This window comes from Triturus cristatus, chromosome 1_2, assembly GCF_964204655.1.
Source record: "Triturus cristatus chromosome 1_2, aTriCri1.1, whole genome shotgun sequence".
In the NCBI taxonomy this organism is placed as follows: Eukaryota; Metazoa; Chordata; class Amphibia; order Caudata; family Salamandridae; genus Triturus; species Triturus cristatus.
In genome coordinates, this window is record NC_140580.1 from 758,836,317 (window position 1) to 758,856,091 (window position 19,775).

Sequence of the window (19,775 nt, forward strand, 5' to 3'; positions counted from 1 at the left end):
TGTTTTCTGTCTGAGAGAGCAAAAACATTTCCAGCAGAAAACATGATTCAATCTGCTCCTCTTCGTGTTGCACCCTGTCTTTGCTTCCTTTTTTTAGTACGGCATAGTATACTGCAATGTTAGGCGAAGGTAAATATTTGGATGGGTAGGAGTGGACTCCTCCTTGAGGAGACTGTGTACAGATCTTGACACTTTTCTGAAGTCCTCTTCGGTCTCTTCTTCGTACAGAAAGAAATCATCCTCTGCCTCTTCCTGGCACTCTGGTGTGGATGGAGTCTTTATCTCAGAATTTGGATGCACCCCTGTGTGGTAGCCACACTTCCACACTCTTGCCAGCAGCATCTAACCACTTCCTCTCTTTGCCAGGTGGTGGGTTATCGCCTTTTGCATGCGTTGAAAAACGTGTGCCTGCTGTGTGTACAACCAGTGATTAGGACGGCACTTGTCTGTGGATGTACACTAGGTAATGAGGAGCAGGTCTGACCATATTTTCAACCCTTGGGCTGATGACTCTGGATTTAAATGGCTCCTGAAAATTAGCTGGTGCAGACGTTCCCTTGAGCATATGGAGGTACTGCATCAGTCTCTGTCTTTGAGAAGATCTCCATGAGATAATCATCCACGTCTTGGATGAAGAGTATCTTTACTTTGTGATTGTGGGCACCACCCTGAAAACAGCATATTAGGTGGTGGTGTACTATGGTGAGGAGAGTTTTGTGAGCCACGGGAATAGGTCACGTTCATTTGTGGGTTCCACACTGTAGCCCTCCCAAGGGTCATCCCCTTCCCTGTGCAGTAAGCACTCGAAGTACAGGTAGTGAGGGTGATCAGGATTGTCATGAACTCAATCAGAGTGGAGAATTTAGGAGGGGATTGTGTAGACTGAGGCTGTGGCAGTAGCGAATGGAGACAGCTAGGAGCAGGGGAATGAGGTGGCGGGCATGTAGCAGTTTCTCTAACCTTTTGGACCTGGAGGTGTAGGAGGCTTAATGGGCGACTGTTCTTCATTGAAGGCCACCTTCTGATTTTTCAGTATGCAGAAGGGAGTATGTACCGACTCAGGAGCAGGAAGCTTGGCAAGAATATTCCCCCTAGATAGGTTGGATGAAAATTCTGTCAGGTACCCCTGGCAGCTGCATAAACCCTTTAGTGATATCACATCTTGGCATCACAGGTTCTACTGGCAGAGGAGGCTAGTCTGTGCAGGACTTTTGGTATCAACTTCAAAGCTGGGTGTTCGGTGCCTCGGTTCTAAGGGGGTGTTGATGGGTGCGTGGCTCAGTACATCTACGTGGAGTACTGCATGGTGTCTACGGAGACTCTCGTAGTTGAGCGGTGTCCGCTGGGTATAACAGACCTGAAGTTGGGTGTCTTTTTAGCTGGACTCTTGGTTTGTTGTCCAGCTCTTTTTGAAGTGTGCTCTGCCTCGGTCTGGAGAAGCTTAGCGGACTGAAAAGACTTGCCATGTTACATCACAAGGACCATAAGCGTAGCGCTGGTTTTCAGCACAGACTGCTTCATGGCTGGGTGCACAGGGTCCTTCTGCTCAACATCTGAGCCTTCAGAGAACTATCTTGGTGCTTTCTCTCCATTGGGGTGGTAGGTGGTCAGATGAGCATGCCTCCACCTCGGGGCCAAATAGGTCTTGGGGCCTGAAGATGCCAGGGGTTTCAGGGAAGGCTTGTTGCTGCATTTTGTAATGCAGCCAATGATTTCTCACCCGTGCTGGAGGTTCTTCTTGAATACCATGCTGCGGCAACTGACAGAGGTCTCTCATTCCATGATGGTCTGACCAGGGGTACTTAGCATTGCACCTAGGGTAAAACTGAAAGGGTGTCCATTCCATAAAACCCACACCACCCAAAGTCATTCTCTGGAATATGACCTGAAAGTGTTAAAGACCCATCAATAACGATGAGTGGGGTGTTTATGCAGAGTCTCGAAAGAAGGTGCTCAGCAGTCAGTGAAAATCCTCCAATCAGGTGTAGAACGATCTGCAATTGTTTTCAAAGTCACTGATATGGAGAACACGAAGGCTTGTTCCGAAGAATCCGGTGAGGAGCACGTCAGTACTTAAATGTTCAAACCCAATGGTATAAGAAAACAATCTGAAGTGGACGCATCGCCCTGGTGCAATGTTGACCAAGGGAGGAGTCACAGCAAGCCTTCTGACTCAAAATGCCTTTGAAGAAAAACAAGATGTAAACACCCAGGCCAGACATTAGATGGCAGGATTATGCAGAGTAAGTGTACCTACAGCCACACTGGTTACTAAAATTTTACATTTATAGCTGCTTAAAATAAATAAGAACTATGGGTCTGATTTAGAGTTTGGCAGACGTGTAATCCGTCACAAACGTGACGGATATCCTAACCACCTTATAACATGTGCATTATATGCTATGGCCCTAGTGAAAAGGCAGACAGGACATTTGTTAAATTTCTGATTAAGTATTTGATCAATTAAAGTCTAAATCAGGTCCTATGTTTTCACTTCTTAAGAAATGAAGGTTCTAACAACTTCCAAACTTGAGCAATAAAATAATCCCACATAAATATCTTATCTGGTGCCATGAACCCACTGAGGTGTTTTATGAGAGCAAATACTATCGCTTCATTGAAAAGGAAAGGCATTATCTCAAAAAGACAAAGCAGCACATATCTATGGAGAGTTTCTCAGATTAAGGGACGTTGTGGTTTATGTTCGTTTTTAGGTCTCGGCTGGCGTCGGAGCGCGCATGCGCTCCTCCCCTGCGAGATCTATAGTAAACAGTATGAAGAAGGGGACTTCAATCCACGCCCCTGTGTCCGAATCGTTTCTGATTCGCTTGCGTCATGATTTATGTTATTTTCTCACTTTCAATTTGCTGGACGTCATTTGTGTTACCGCCCTTGAAGTTTTGTGATGCCGTCCATAATGACAAGCGCAACTGTTTTAACGCACAGACAAGCAGCTGAATGAAAACAGATGGCGAGCGTTTTTTTTCTCTTTGTGCAAACACAGTCCGTGTCATTTATCTGTTATCTTTCTCTGGCAGCCTGCTGACATGCAGTAAATCACAGGTAACAACATGGCAAGTGCGCTGCACTCCCTCGTTGGCCCTTTGTGTGAAACCCGAAGCCGGGGAGGGGGCAAGAACTCTTGTTTTTTGTGTGGCACCGTGTCTTAGTCAGAAGTTGCATCCTTTCTACTTCGACGCAACAACAGTACAGCTGCAGAGAGCGCCTTTCTTTGCTGTAGCTGGCCATTACAAAGTATGGTTCAGTTCAGTGACTTTTAAACGGAATGACCAGACTGGGCCAGCAACTTACGCGATTCCAACCCCATCTGCTCTCTGAAAAATTAATAGCTACTTTAGGCAGCAGAAGTTGATCAGGTGAAGCATTCTGTGGTTTGTTGGATTCAGTACTGCGGTGTAGCCTGCTGCACACTTTTCTTACTGCTGATTAACATCATGTTGGTGGAAGCGAGACTTAATGCTGATCAACAGCAGTGTGTGGGTGCAGTGGCAGAGTGGATTCTGACGCGAAGGCGACTTAAAAGCACAGTGTATGAATTACAGTATGCCGTGGAGAGAGTGACCCGTGGCAGCAGCCTGCTGCGACCGTGGCTAAACACTAGGGTGACGAATGTGAGCTGACACTCGTGGGAACTTAACGCCAGATCGCTATTGGGAGCACTAATCAACCTCTCAATAGACAGTGGCATTTAACACCTGTGAACACGAGGAAAAGCTGTCACTGTCTTCACGCTCTCAGATCAGACGGAATCCCATTCACTCCGGCACATGCTTTTAGCGGCCAATTAACATAATAAGTTATAACTGCCAGTGAAATGCCATACAATTTATACAAATTGGGATGTGTCACTCTTTCTTGCCACACCTCTGACCCAATTCTCAGTTTATTCCCACCCTCTGATTCTCTGTCCACAGTCCCCTTACTTTTTTTTTCACTTTGACCACTGCACTATACTAATTTAGCACTAATCCTTTATGGGTTCCGGAGTAGCGTGCTACTCGCCGAAAAAGCGCTTTGACGCCTCGTCAGGGGTAGTAAGCGCTATATAAATGCAATTACAATACAATACGTGTGGCTGAGGACTTCATGTGAGTACATGAACGCCACAGCTGTTAGTAGTTTTACCTAAATGGAATCTTGAAACAATGGCATGTCTGTGGTTTATTTTGATTTAAGCTCGCAAATAACCTCACCATATAAGATTAAAGGAATGCTCACCATTCTGCCATTACACGAAGCACGCTCTCCTCCATAGCTTGACACGGTATTCGTGCATTCTTACGCTGTCCGTGGCTTGGTAGTCTCGCGTTACTTCTCGCCTGTGAGACGAGACATGCCGCCAGAGAGGAGTGGAAGGTGACTCATTTGCCGGGCTACGAGAAGCGGCCCTTACGTATTGTTAACATATTGCTCGCCATGTGGCCACATTTCCGCTTTGATGCGATATTGGAAGACAGACTGGGAATAGCCCTTGGCCCTCGAGATCTGAATACTTCAGTCAGTCCTGTATCTGTTAAGGTTCTCTCTTGTGCCCCTGGCCTGCTCATTTTAGTGACCTTCACTGGAGAGCAATTCCTCCTTAGGGCTCGCCTTCGCCTCTGTGCCAGCTGTGAGCGTGGAGCCCATAGATTCGCCTGGTGGAGACATTGGACTCTTGAATCTCATGTCTGTCTCCACAGCCTTAGCCCATCTGAAATTAAGGTGAACTGCTTAAATTTACCACCCGTGCTGCCAAGAGAGACATTCGTTGGCTGTCCATCCGAAACAGATAGCGTATTTATTGGCCTTTAGGCGGTTGCCAGCATGACACTCTGAAACTTCCTAGAGAACATGGTTTGGCGTAATATTAAACACATAAATAAATATGGCGCTAAATGCCAAGTGTGGCCGGTGGAAGAAGTAATATGTTGGGCATACGTGTGCCTTTGTTCTATGTTTTGTAACCATAGGTGGGAGCTCAGTAAATCACTGTGGCTAAGATTTCTGGTCAGGGGGTTGGTGGTCTAGGTGATTTCAGGATGGTGACGGATTTGATGGTGTTAAAGTTTAGGTTTCTGTTTCAGAAAGGATGCAAGTTGTTTATCACTTACAACAATTTTAGGTCGGTAATGATTTTATACAGCCTTTACTTCCACCATAATATTTATAGCAAACCTACAATCATCATTGGCACAAAGTTTTGACTCGTTTTAGGAGGTGCGTAACCAGAGGCCAATCACTGGCATGTTAGGATCTGGCCCTGGTAGGAGGTGTGGGCAACACTGTAAGAGGCTGGCACTGGTGAGTTATGTGAGAATCTGCCACTGATCGATAGTAAAACAAGCATTTGCAATGCGATAGGTCTCGCATTTACACGAGTTTAAGCTATTGGCATTGTAAATGACAATGCCTTTTATTTATGTTTAAAAAACAAAATCTAAATAAAAGACATTGTCATTTACAATGCCAATACCTCAAACTCGCGTAAATGCGAGACCTATTGCATTGTAAATGCTTGTTTTAACATGGCATGCGTAATGTGTATCCAGTGGAGAGAATTTTGTCTGCAAATTCAAAGACTGTTGTGCCAGGGATGCAAAGATAAGACTGATGAGGCACTACATTTTCATATGGAGGTGTTGGTTCTGTAAAAAGGTAGGACTGCCTTTTGGTACTGAGCCGCAGTCATGGTGTGGGTGGATAAGGGAACCTCTCACATGTATAAGAGGGCAAATCCTTCTAAAGGAGGTTGCAGGGAGGATAATGGCTGGGTCAATGGGAGCTGAATAGTTTTTCCAATTTCTAGGTTCACACAGACAAAAGACATTGTAAATCTATCATATGGCCATTCAAATGTCTCTGCTATAGAGAGTTTGTATGTAAAATAGACAAAATGTTGGAAGCTCTCTGATGAACAAGGCAAAAGGGTGACATGGAAGAGGTGCTGGAGTTGTTTATACTTCCTTAAACAAAATAATTAAATGGTACCTGCAAGTAACTCTGGTTTTGCCATTCAATAGGCTATTAATGCCTGTTGATTCCAGTGGTTCAATCTGGAATATGGAACAGATTTACAATTCTGAAAAGCAACCTGGAGGGACAGAGAGGAAGATGCCTCTAACCAGCCTCCAAAGCAATTGGCAAAAAAGTGAGTTGGGAAGGCAGAGGGTCTTGAAAAGAGGAACTGATTTTGGGGGGAATGTGGGGTGTTCGGTTTTGAGAAAGCTTACTCCAGAATCTCTAAATGTGCAAAGTAGGGTTTTTAATGACATTTGGATTATCTTTGGACCCATCACTAACAATTCAGAAAATTCAACAAAATAGCATTAAAAAGAGTTTTCACTAGAAGGCACTGGAAAGATATTTCACATGCTGAAGTTTGCTGTTTTTGCTTTTTAAATATATATATTTATATAAATAGCGGGTTGCGTTTTTTGTGTCACACATTATGAAAGAGGGTGAGAGGGCACAGTTCTTTATCTTACAAAAAATGATTATTATGAACACTACCAACATAGCTATGGGGAAGAAGTGCTGCAAGTGTAAAGGCCAAGGCTAAGTTACAAAATTAATGTAAGTCTAAAGTTATTTAATTTCTCCTCCAGAATATTAAAATGGAGCCCAGAGATTTTGAAGAACAAGTTACTTGCCCTTGGTAAAGCTGTAGGAAGCTCGCTCTGTATATACTGTACCAAAGTGAGGTATAGTATGCACAGAGGCCAGTGGATCCCCAGAGGTATAGCAGAGGCTAAAGCAGATAATACCTTACTCTCTTTTGTGGTGGTGTGGTTGAGCAGTCAGGCTTATCAGAGGATAGTGTTAAGCTTTGGCTGTACACACTCGGGCAAATAACGATGTCACACACTCAAAGACCGATTCCAGACCAATGGTTTTTTTAAATAAAAAGTTATGTTGTAGTTTTATTTCTGGAACCAAGATTTACTTAGTAGCAGGTAAGGTACATTTCTCATACAATGTTACTTTTCAAAATACAGTGAGCATTGATTTTGAAGGAACATTCAGATTACTTTTGCAGTGGAGAAAAAGATTTGTAAAAAGTTTAAAAACTCTTGAAATTACTTTCAGATTACTTTCTAGTTACTTTTCTGGTTTGGCATGAAACAAACTCCTAACACAGTTTAAGCAACATAGGACAGCAGTAATCATGTTAACACTTTTAAAGGCACTAAGTTACTTTTGTTGCACAGAGTGCCAAAGTTAGCCAATGGTGCTAGGTATACCTCGGATGGAGGCTGCTCACGGGCAGGCCACTTGGTCTGGAGTTAAGGTAAGGGCAAAGGGGGTCCCAGGTTAGCACCAAGTCCACATCACCAGCGGGGCAGAGAGCTCAAGAGGTGTCGGGAGGCCAGTGCTTTCTTATGGAGGATGTCAGTTGACGAAAATGACTGCAGGCTGGAACCAGAAGACTGGACGGAGGGAACCAACGACTGGAGGATGAGGTTAAAGAGTTGCAGGACACAGTCGGTTGGGAACCTCTGGGCATGTGGGAGCAGGGGTGTCTTTCGTGTTGGGTTCTTCTCACTGGTTCCGGTCACGGTTGGGGGGGCCCTTCAGGATGAGGCTGCAGGCATTAAGGAGGTCAGTGGAGGTCGTCCAACACTGGAACACGTCAGAATTGCCAGGGGGACCTAGCTGGGATGTTGGGCCACTCAAACTCGAGGTGCAGAGTCGTGAGGACTCTGGAGTCCTGGCTTGGGTTGATACTTAACAAATCCTGTGTCCACAGGAGATCAGAGTTCTTTGGGAAGGCAGGGCAGGTCCTCAGGGTTCTTGGAGGCTGTTGGCTGCAGGACACACCGGTTTCAGTTTGCAGGGATTTCGGAGCAGGAGACAGGCCGGTAGGGCTGGGGTCAAAGCAGTTGTCGTCATCCTCCTCTTCTGCAGCATGGCTCTTCAATCTTTCTTCTTCTTGTCATGTCAAATCTGTCTAGTTTCAGGGTTGCCCCTAAATAATGTATATAGGGGTCTCGATGTAGTAGCCAATGGGCTACTGTCCTTAGGGTGACTACACCCTTAGAGTGCTCACCCCTTGTGGGGGAGTGTGCACCATCCCTATCCTTGATTGGAGGGTGGTTGCCATCTGCAAGATGGCGGGCACTGAAGAGTGGGCTTCACCTCACCTTCCCCACCTTTGGGGTTGGGGTTGGCGGAGGTGGGCACACCTTCTGGGCTGTTCCACTTTTTCCCACCAACCTTACCGCCAGAAAAGGGGGTGAGACAGGAAAGTGGCCTGCTCCTAATAGCAGAAGAGGCTGGGGTTTGCTTTGCAAAAGCAGCAAGGCATTTGAAGCTCCCCTGCCACAGATGGCTCTTCCCGAACTGGTGGGAGGTGTGAACACCTCTGCCCAGGAAAGGCTTTGTTTCTGCACCTAGGGAGCACAGGCTCCCACCCCAGTAGTCCAGAAACTTGTCTTGTGGTGGCAGGTTGGTGGTCATCAGTCAGAAACCCACCAGAGGCTGGTTTGGTTCAGGGGTCCCCTCTAGAAGGGGCCCCTGAGTGTAGGGAATAATACATTTGACACTGGACTCGGTGCAGGTTTATTATTCTGAGATGTTTGATACCAAACATCCCAGGATTCAGTAAGGCCATTATGGTGCTAGGGAACTCGTAGTGACCAGTCTCCAGACCATATACTCAGGATGGCTCTACTGGGCACTTTTAATATCTAAGAATGGCCTTAGATATTTAGGGACCTGTCTGCTCATGCAGATAGATCCTCACATGAGGTATAAGGCACCCTGCCTTACAGATGACTTCCCTAGGCCTCATGTAGTTCTGGGCAGGCATGGCACACAGGGATATGTGCACTGTCAACTCTTTACTTTTAGCTGCACCACAACAAGCAGGCTGAAATGACAGTGGTGCATGTTGATGGTGAGAGGTATTTGAGGGTGGCATTATACGGGATGCAGCCCTCAGAGGCCTTTCCCTGGCTACCATGCCCTTGGTACCATACGTACACCTTACAAGGGTCATACAGGTATGCCAGAGTTTTGCCAATTGTGGAAACATTTGTACAGGTTAGGGACATAACATAGGCCCTGTGTGCCTGATTGGCAGGGACCCAGGGTACACTCAGTCAAAGTGCATCAGAAATCTGGCAAAAGGTGTATGTGGTGGGGGGGGGGAGGGAGGGGATAAATGCAACAGAAACCCACTTTCCTACAAAAGCCTTATCTGGTCGAGACTCCGATTCCTTACCTTGAATATTCCTCAGGCATCAGACTAGATCTGGAAAATCTTGGGCAGTACCTCTGGCCGCCGGTAGGTGGTGTAGATTGGATCTGCATTGGCCATACCAGAAGTGAAGTGCTCGGTGCCTATATAGGCACCACCCCAGGGCGCCAACATCAGTTTTTTTCATGACATTTATGCAACATAGGCAGAGAACATTGTCAGAAGGCTGATGGACCGGTGTACAGATACTAAAGAGCTACAGAGACCTTTCTAGGCAGAAAATAATTGGTCAGTAAGGTCTGCAGCTAGATATCAAGTCTCGACCAAATAAGGCATTACAGAGGGTAAGTAACTGGTTGATCTGATAGAGACATCTAGCTGCAGATTCCTTACCTTTGAATAGATACCCAAAAAATACCTCCAAGGTGGGTCTGCCAACAGGCTTAGACCAAAAGGTCCAGGAAGACCAAACGGGCAAAATGCCTGTCACAACAGACCTGTCCGTCAAGGCAGTAGTGCTTTGTAAACTTATGCAGGGAAGCCCACGTCCCAGTCTGACAGATGTCCAGGACAGGGACTCTGCGAGTTAAGGCAGTGGTAGCAGCCTTGGCTAAGGTGGAGTGAGCTTGCAAGCCCTCAGGGGGCTGCTTCTTCACCAGTGTGTAGCAGATCTTAATGCAGAGCACAATCCATATGGAGATGGTTGGTTTCTGCACTGCTTTCCCTTTCTTCGCTCCAACGAACCAAATACAGAGTTGACCATCCACCTAGTTCTCTAGTATAATCAATACAGAACAAAACTCTTTTTGGGTCCTGGCGATCGAGTCTCTCCTCTTTAGAAGGGTGAGGTGGAGTGAAGCAGGTCGGCAGCATAATGCTTTCGTCGATGTGAAAAGGTGTCACCACACTCGATAGAAAAGAGTCATGGGTGCGAAGAACCAGTTTGTCTAGGAAGAAGTTGGTGTTTGTAAGGTTTACAGTGAGCACCTCTAGCTCGTTAACTCTCCTAGACGATGTAATGGCCACCAAGAGGTCTGTTTTGATAGTCAAGAAATGTAGAGCGCAGTTGTGCATGGGCTCAAAGGGCGGACACATCAAGAAGGTCAAGACGAAATTAAGGTCCAATTAGGACATAATGAAGGGTTCAGGAAGAAGCGTGTTGAAGTCCTTTCAGAAAACGAGTCACAACACTTGACTTGAACAGTGAAGGAGATCCGGAAACCGCAAGAAAGCCAATATGGCCGAAAGATACCCTTTAACTGTGCCCAAAGCAAAACCTTGCCCGGCTCCAAGCCACACACTGGTCCCAACAGCAGGTGTATACAGTTTTTGTAGATGGACACCTGGCTGCCAGTATGACTTCACAGACTTCGGAAGGGAAAACAAAAACAGCCAACTGCTGCTGCTCAATCTCCACACATGAAAGCGGAGCGTGTGCAGGTTCGGGTGTAGAACTCTGCCCTGTTGTTGCAAAAGGAGATCCTCCTAAAGGGGCAGCCTGATCACAGGACCAATGCTCATGCTCAGGACTTCAAGATACCATATTCTTCATGCCCCATCAGGAGCCACAAGGATAACTTGGGCCTGGTCGTTCTTGAGCTTCTTGAAAACTCTGGACAGGAATGGTACCATCAGAAAGGCATGCAGGAGTTCTGAGCTCCACTCAAGAGCTCATTCCACTCTGCGCCTTGGAAACTGCAAGGCACAGAAGTGCTGACATTGCATGTTCTTGGTGGTAGTGAATAGATCGCACCAAGGTTCTCTCCATTCACAGAACAAATCGTGCACCACCTTCGGATTGAGACCCCATTCATAAGCAGCAAGGCATCGATGACTGAGTTCGTCCACTCTGGCATTCATAGAACCTACCGGGTGTTGTATGACCAGGAAAATGTTCGGACGTTCCAGCCACGTCCAGAGATGCATGGCCACTTGACACAGGGTCCACAACTCCATCCTGCCCTGTTTATTGCCTTACCACATGTCAGTAGTGTTATCCGCGAGCACAAGAACCAGCCTCTCCTGGATGAAAGAAAGCGAGTTGCTATCAAGTTCAACAGGTTCATGTGGAGCGGAGACTCTGCCTGAAACAAGTGTCCTCTGATCGCCACTTCTCCAAGATGGCCGCTAGAAGAGACACATCTGTGACGACTGAGATCTGGGTGAGGGAGGGAGTGGGGTCTGCTTCTGACTCAATTGTGGTTCTTCAGTCACCACTGGAAATCTTTTGCAATTCCCTCCGTAATCAGGATCATGTCGGAGAGATTCCCCAAATGATGTGCCCTCTAAAGCTTTAGTTCCCAATGTACACCCAGCATATGCCAGCAGGCATGCTTTACCACCAGAATGCAGGAGGCCACAAGTCCCAACAGCCTCCAAGTCAATCTCACTGAAATCCAGCATAGTGGCTGAAATATCTGAATCATAGCCTGAATATCCTGGACTCGTTGCTCCAGAGGATACTATCTGAACTGTACTGTGTCCAGAATGGTTCTGATGAAAGGGAGCGTCTGGGGAGGAGTCTGGAGTAACCCAGGCACGTTTATAGTGCACCCCATTGAATGCAGGAGGTCTGCCGTAGTTTGGAGGTTGGAGCCCGCCTGTAGCACCCAGTCATCAAGGTAGAGGAAGACTGGGACCCCTGACCTCCGCAGGAGGGCTGCAACATCCATGACCACCTTTGTGAATGCCTGAGGGGCTCTGGTAGGACTAAAGAGGAGCACAGTGAACAGAAAGTGCTTGTGTCCCACTGTGAACCACAGGTAATGCCTATGGGCTAGCAGGATGGGAATAAAGAAAAATGAGCCCAACGCTACCATTCAGTCTCCAGGGTCGGGGAAGACCCGAGTCATCATGTGCATCTTGAGTTTCTACATTCTCAGATGAATACATGGAGGGACTTTGGGTTTTAAGAATGCAATATGGCATACAGACATTGGTTTCAGCACACAACAACACAAGTGTAGTTGAAGACATCAATTCGTAATTGTGAAAATGATGGAAGAAGCAGACCCTTGTCTGTAAAGGGGTACCACAGAACAGCTAAGAGGCCATGAAAAGATAGTACTGTACTATGCATGGGACATTTCTCTGGGGTACAAACAATGAATACATACCTAACCTAAAGGGATCTATGCTTAAGATTGGGTAAAGGGGACAAAAAGATTGGTCCAATCATAAAGCTTAGGTTGTGATATCTTCTCATGGAGAATTAGGCCAAGGAGACAATATTCTTGGCACCAGACAAGATGTTTTGGGGGCAGTTTCTTCATTTAAAAAGGGTTATATAAAGGCTTGTCCATCTTCTCATGAACTACTGACAGCTTGTGTGTCTGGCCAATCTCAACTCTGAGATGTCTTAAACACTAGCCCCGTCATCATTTTTAATCTTAAATCCTCACTTTCCTGTTATTCTTGTGGTTGTATGGAAGAGTGAAGGAAAATATAAAAAAAGAAAAACTACATACTGTTAAACCCAAAAGCAATTAGGTAACTTTAAAAAGAACATTATAGTTTATTACCAGCAATCCTAGTCCTGAATATTGGGTATGTGCCCCATGGCACTTAGGATAAACTCAAAGACTGACCATAATAATAGATCACTTTTGAAGTACTTCTAATCAAAGAAGGTTTCAAATAAAGGCGAAAACAGAGCTAAATATGCTCGCTTTATGGAAAACCGAAACCAGTATAGAGCACCTGGAATTATTTGCTGCCAAGTAACAGGGCATTCAGGCACGAAAGGTGGACAAATGTGAGTTACAGAACGAGGAGGAAAGGACAAGTTAGTTTTCAGGAGCTTGCAAAAACAAAAGTGATTCTCATCAACTCTGAAATACTCAACATTGTCAGTACTCAGTTGTTTCGGAAGCTTCAAGCTATATACATCTCTGATATCGGGGAGGTAGAGTGGGTCCGGTGATGAACACCCAAGTTACCCATTAAGAAGAACTAGAATTAAAGGGAAGAAAAGTTTTGATCGCCATATTGTGAATGCTGTTCAGAAAGGGCAGAGGTGTCCTACTTTGACCATCAATGTTGGCAAAGGAGGTTACCCCAGTAAGCAGAAGGCTTCCCAGAAAGAGGATGACAATATTTTGAATATATAAGCAAATGCATAAACTTAGCCCTACATTTCAAGCCTGTTTGGATTAAAGACCTCCTGCAAAAAGATGAAGAGAATGAAGTAAGAGGAATTCAACACTTCAATTTGTAGAGGCCTATATGCAACATCCAGAAATTCCACGGGTCTCCTATATTAAACAAGTGGATCACTGGAAAAACTGATACTTCATGAGTGGAGTTAGATACATGATTTCAGAAACTATTGATGTTTATCACATATCTCCCGGCTTAGAGTGTGTCCTACATTATGTTACTTCCCTGAAAGATGTGTCACAATAAGGGATAATCCTTGTTTCAGTGCCCGATTATGAAGAGGAGGTAATCTTGTTCTCCTTGGTTTCCTAATGTAGTAAATCATTGTTGCGTTTACACTTTCAATCAGCACACATTTCTAACAATTTATTAGTAGGGAGGCCTATAAAGCAAAATGCCCGAAGTTATTACATTTATTTGCAACATTACTTTGACTGGCAACTGAGCCATTGAACCGTTACACTGTACAGCTTCATTTAGTCAGGCTGCTGATTCACATATTTTGTTTTTTTAACATTATTCGCTTATTCAGTCTTTTCTATTTCGCATGAGTGGATAACGTTTGCGCACATTATTTACAAACAGCATATTTTTGTAAGGATGTAGTTTTCTGGAGGCCACACATCAGTGCGTACATTCTGCAGTCTTCATCCCTAGCTAAAGTCAAATCTTGACATGCCGTTCAACAAGTTATGGATTTTTTTTTTGAGCACTTGTAGAGGAGAAGTATAATTAGGATTCCTCGTTTGCTGTAGAGTGTGTTGCACATGTTTCTATTTGCCTGATTTCCACAGGGTTTCAATTGTTTATTTTCTAGAGAGGTATACCTTAATTTTTCTTTCTGTGCAACGATGCACTTGAAGTGTCACTCACGGAATAGATGCAGACTTCAGTCTGACACACTGAATTATGTCACAATGCGCCTCATCAAGTGAATTATATCATAATAGGCATTGCCTGGAGAACTTTGTGCATTTTACTAGACAATTCTGTGCCGTTCTGCATCTATTTTACAACCAATCAGCAAGTCATGCCAAATATTGCCACCAGCAGAATTACAGTGACTCCCCTCACCATCCAACTAAAACTTCCTGCAACTATAAATTGGATGTTGGAGAAAAATGTGCATTAAGACAGGGATCAAAAAAAAAAAAAAACGCTGCTTTTACACATTTTTCTCAATATCCATATACAATGGCTGCACTGTCTGGGTTGTGAGGAAAAAAGTGTGAAACCCAACTACACTTATTTCTCATGTTTTCATCTTGAATGCTAAACTACGCTAGGATCCAGATGATGCAATAGTGCTGCACAATGGAGAAATTACTTTTCTCCTTAGAATGTGCTTCACCGGATCAGCCAGTCATCCTAGCAAGAGTACATGAAAATGTTTTGTTTCCTGAAATGGGCATCTACCTCTTATAAACACTTGAAGGTTAACATAAAGACAAAAAACTACACACTTGGACCTTAAACTCTTAAGGAAGAGTCCTCACTTGAAACATCAGATATTCCCTGTGTGACTAATGAACTGGAATGTGAAAGCATGCCTTTTAGTGATCAAAAGTGCATAGCCAATCTCCCCTCTGGATGGAGGGAGTTAACTGAAGAAACTGAAGCATGCTAAATTTGTCTTTCTTGATAACTAGGTTGAGAAATCTAAAGTTCAGTATTACATAAAGTCTTTAGCTAAGGCTTACTGTCTACTTTGAAGTACCCCAAGTGTAGGCAAACTTTCTGATTATATGTTATTCTTTTTCCAGCCCGTTCGTTGCACAAGACAAACTTTCAGTGAATGTAGTGGACTGAATCCAACTCTATTGAGCTGGAGCCACCTGGGAGAACATGACTTAAAATTGCAGAGTTGATTCATTTTTAAAGATATTGAGCAGCAACATATCTGTGGTGGGGTAAATATAATCTTTGGGGGAACTACTATCCTCTCAGCCCCATTGGAGGGGGCAGGGAATGAAAGGTGGATGGTGTCTCGGGGGACTGAAGAAGCAATACCTAGGGGTTCCTCCGCCCCAAGAGCTGTAGTGAGAAGGGTCGTACCTTTTCCTATTACAGTGGAATACCCTGGTTTATGGATTATGCAATTATGATAATTAAATGTTTGAACCCTCTGGTAGGCATGCTTAAATGCTGTGCCCCCACATTCTTAAAGGCTTTGCTCGTGGTTCTTGTTTTTCTAAGAACACAGATTTGAAGGATTTGGATTTTATGCAAATTATTGCTGTCCCTAATTCACTGATATCAGAAAATACAAATCTATTTTTGTTGCTTTGTTTATGGCTTTAACTTGTCATAGCAGGGGAGAAAATTTACGCAGGGAGACAGTGTGCGTCCTCTCTGCCTCCCAAGTTAGTCATGTCACAGTTGCTCTTATCAGATGGTAAGATGCTATTTACTTCTCTACAAGAATATCCAAGACTTCTTGCTGCAAAGAGGTCATTAAACTATATCACCATGTTTGACTCAGAAGGCTGAATCATATCTTCCTAATAAGGCGGAGCAACTAGCAAGTCTCATGACCTAACCACTGGCAGTTGACTCTTTCCTGATCATGAGGTTCATCCTCCCATGGTCTTTATCACAGATTTTTGATAAATAACTGAGCGTGAAATGAATTTGAACTGACAGAATCCGGTGTTACTCCATGGTCTACTCTGGGACATGTGGCATTAAGAGCACAATATTGTTTTATGTACTATAGAAAGTATCTGAGTTTCAAAAATTAACAGATGATGAAACAGAGTTGAAGATATATTAAGCAAATAAGCAGGATGGTGATACTTGGAGGTTTAATGACATTATTTAGGGCCAGATGTACATAGCTTTGTGTTTGCAATTATCTCATAGCAATTTTTGGCGAAACAGCTACACACAACAAAATGTGTTTCACCCAGCGATTCCCAGTGGGTCGCAAATAGACCTACCTCATTAATATTCATGAGGTAGGATGCAATTTGAGATCCACTGGGAGTTGCTAAACGGACAGGGATGGTGGCCTGCTGGGGTCAGCAAACCACTATGTCAGTGATTGCTTTTATATAAAGCAATGTTTTTTCTTTTAAATGCAGACAGTTTTCCTTAAAAGAAAACTGGATGCATTTCAATAAGAAAAATGAAAAGTTTTTTTTTCATTTTTAAAAATTAGGCAGTAGTCCGTGGGACAATTGCCTGCTCTTAAAAAACGTTTTTTTACAAACATTCACAAACAGGAAGGGGTCCCTTGGGGACCCCATCCTGTTTGAGAATGTGTTACCACATACTTGAAGTAGTCAGTAGAATGTGAATGTTTTGCATTTCGGTCACAAAACATTCACACATACCACTGTGAGTCGCTTTTAGGAAGGGACGGCCTTAACACGCCCCTTCCTGATACCAAATAGAAAACCTATTTTACGACTGAGTAATAGGTTACCGAATCACAAAATAGGGCTTTGTACATATGAAAATGCTTTTTTGCAGTCGAAAACGGCCTGATTAGTTTGTGACCTAGAATAAGCTACGTACATCTGGCCCAAAGGGAAGATAGTTTTGATGGTCTATATCATATGTCTCATCTGGAGTAAACAAAGAGGAGTGAGCCTCCAAATCAGACTGTGAGAATACAGAAATACAGAGCCCAAATAGCTAGTGTATAGGAGTAACCTCCATCAATCAACAAAGTGTAGATACATTAAGCAGAACCATCCGGAGAATGGCTCTCTTCGAGCGAAATGAAGCACTGTGTACAGCTTTCTTCAGAGTTGAGGTAGAACAGAAACACTGGCAGGTGACAAAGAACGCTCTATGGTCTCCATTCAGCTTAAAGCATTTTTTAGGAGGCCCCAGAACAAGTGGTGTGATGTTAGGGACCAGAAATTGTGTCGTCGTATTGAGTGTCTTTCTACTTTCAAAGAATGGCTCAACATCTAAGATTCTCTCAGCAATGAGTGCATGCTGAATGGAAAAGTTACCCTTCGCAATGGTTTGCATTGCAAAGGCAGCCTCGCAAAGCTGGGTTGTGCTGTTCAATGAATCATTAACAGCATACAAGATAAGAACAAAGGAAGGTAAATGGCACACACCTAGAGGGTCTGAGGGGAAGCGCTGCTTAGGGTTCAGGGAAGAGAAGGGAGTAAGAAGAAGGAAGAGGGAGATATGAGGGTAAAAAAAAATAAAATGGCCATAACACAACGATCCTACGATGAAGAACGAAAGAAGTCAATAAAGCTTGGAGAGAAAAAAAGAGGATGTTGGAGAAATAATTGGAAACAAATTATGAATCAGAAGAAAACTCAATTCCCATTACATACGCTTTTGAAAGGGAAACTGTTCTTCATGCAGTGAGCGTCTGAACAAGATTCTAGGGGCAGGCATCTGCTTGATACTCCAAGGACAAATTAAAAGCAAAGGTTTTCCTGAGGCTTTCCTAAGGTGTATAGGATCAGGATGATGGGACTTAATATGCAAGAGACTAAAAGACACACACATGACCTGTTTGCAAGTTTAGCTGTCACAGAGTGCACTCACACGGGTGACATACTGGTGTGATTAGTGTGGACGTGACAACAGTTCATGGGGTACTAAAGAAGCTTTCTACTGAATTAATGAAACAAGCACCATCTGCTCTTTCTTTCATGTGTTTTTGACAAACCTATGTAGAATTGAAAGAGATCTTTACTAGTGAATAACACCGTCAAAGTCCTCATTCAGCAAATCTCTACAGGCCTCACATTAATTCAGAATTATATTTAAATAGCTTTTTTTAACATGAAAAAAAGTCAGAAATTAAAGGAATAATGGGGCTAAAATGTTTACACAATGCCACACTTCTTCATACCCTGCTCCATAAAACACAATGTTACGTCTTTGCTGTTGACTGTTAGAGGACTCTTGATATTAGTTAAGGCACATGAGGAACATATCCAGTTATACTTCCACACCACGGGGTCACAGACTATGTGGTTATGGTGCATTCAAAGCAAGGGCAGCTTATTGTTCAAAAGTCTGGACTTCTGCACTAAAGGTAAAACAATGACATAAAAAACACTTTACATACCACAGTGTCTGGTGCAAGATGTTGGTGTTAAAAACAAGTTATAAGATATGTCCTGCTTTTAATGTAGATGAAATGGTTTAACACTTCAGCATCTCTAGAAAGACTGGTGCAGAAAAACACAATTTTGGAACAAAGGGAAATTCACTTTCTTGATTATACAGATTGCTTATTTCTACATTTATACTTTGCGAGTTGAACACAGCAAACAGCAGACCATAAAGAACTGTTTCTCCAGCAAACATAGATCCTTGCTTACCCTTCTTCTTTGGTGTCCGTCATTGAGGACAACGGATGTGGAATATTTCCACAAGTAGTCTGGGGACACCACACTGGTGTCTGGGGGGTGGCAGGCACTTCAAAACTGGAGGTCACAAGTGATCGAGAAGAGCTCTGCGTCTAAAAGTATGAAAGAGGACATCAAAAGGAATACAAAACAAAACAAACGAATAGAGGACCTCACACAGTTAATGACCTAATATCCACATGTCTCACTCACAACTTTAAAAAGGTGCTGGGTTGCTTCTGTATATTATGTTTAAAAAATATTTAACGTCCACTGCCTATTAGGTAGTGTCTATTACTTGGGCTTTATTATGTAGCATATGTCTTCATGCTATTCATCCATGTATACACAAGGCATATTTGGCACCTATAGTTTATAAACAAAACCATTTGGATCACAACGTTCTGCTCTGCTTGGCAGCCACAGAACTCATTTGTTAAACCATACTATACGTTGTAGTTTTTCACTCCTATTGGCAGAACCATCTCTCAGTGTGTCTGTGTTACTTCACTCATGACTGTTTTATATAGCTGAATACTTTATATTAACCTTTTTAAACTCTGCCAAAAATCTACCTTGAATAAGTACGTTTAAACGTTCACCAATCTTGAAATTTCACTTCTTTGCAGCATTTTTAATTGGTGTGCCTTTTGAGGATTAAAGTGACTGAATGGGCCTAGTCTAATGACCACTTTCTGAATTAATTGCTATGAGTTACTAAAACAGTATTGCTTTGGTTAAATATTCACTGTTCTTAGCAAAAACTATATTAAACCTACAAAACATTTTGTGATTGTGTATGGTACACTAGCCCCAAAGCTGAACCAAGTACCCTGTAGGACTTTAGAGAACTTCTGATCAGAAAAGATCAAAACAAGACAGTCTTATACGGTTTGACTTTACAGCAGCTTTCAACACTGTTGACTAAGATTTAGCAAATCTACAGGTGTCAAGCACACAGAACTCAAGTTATTGTTCATTTTGCGGGTGCAAGGAACTTAAGTCAAGCGGGTTGTTTGTACACCTCTTTGATACTACCAGCATTGTGAGCAGAGATCCTCTTGGCAGCCAAACATTTTCAATGT

General features: G+C 43.6%; 1 protein-coding gene across 1 annotated transcript in view; it reads right to left on the bottom strand.

The window, feature by feature from the left end:
* LOC146867969 (uncharacterized) overlaps window positions 1-19,775 on the bottom strand; it is a 503,249-nt gene that overhangs the window by 79,147 nt on the left and 404,327 nt on the right. The window contains exon 20 of the mRNA XM_085623836.1: window positions 18,664-18,803. Within this exon, the coding sequence (XP_085479962.1) occupies window positions 18,664-18,803 (140 nt within the window). The remainder of the gene's footprint in view (window positions 1-18,663; window positions 18,804-19,775) is intronic.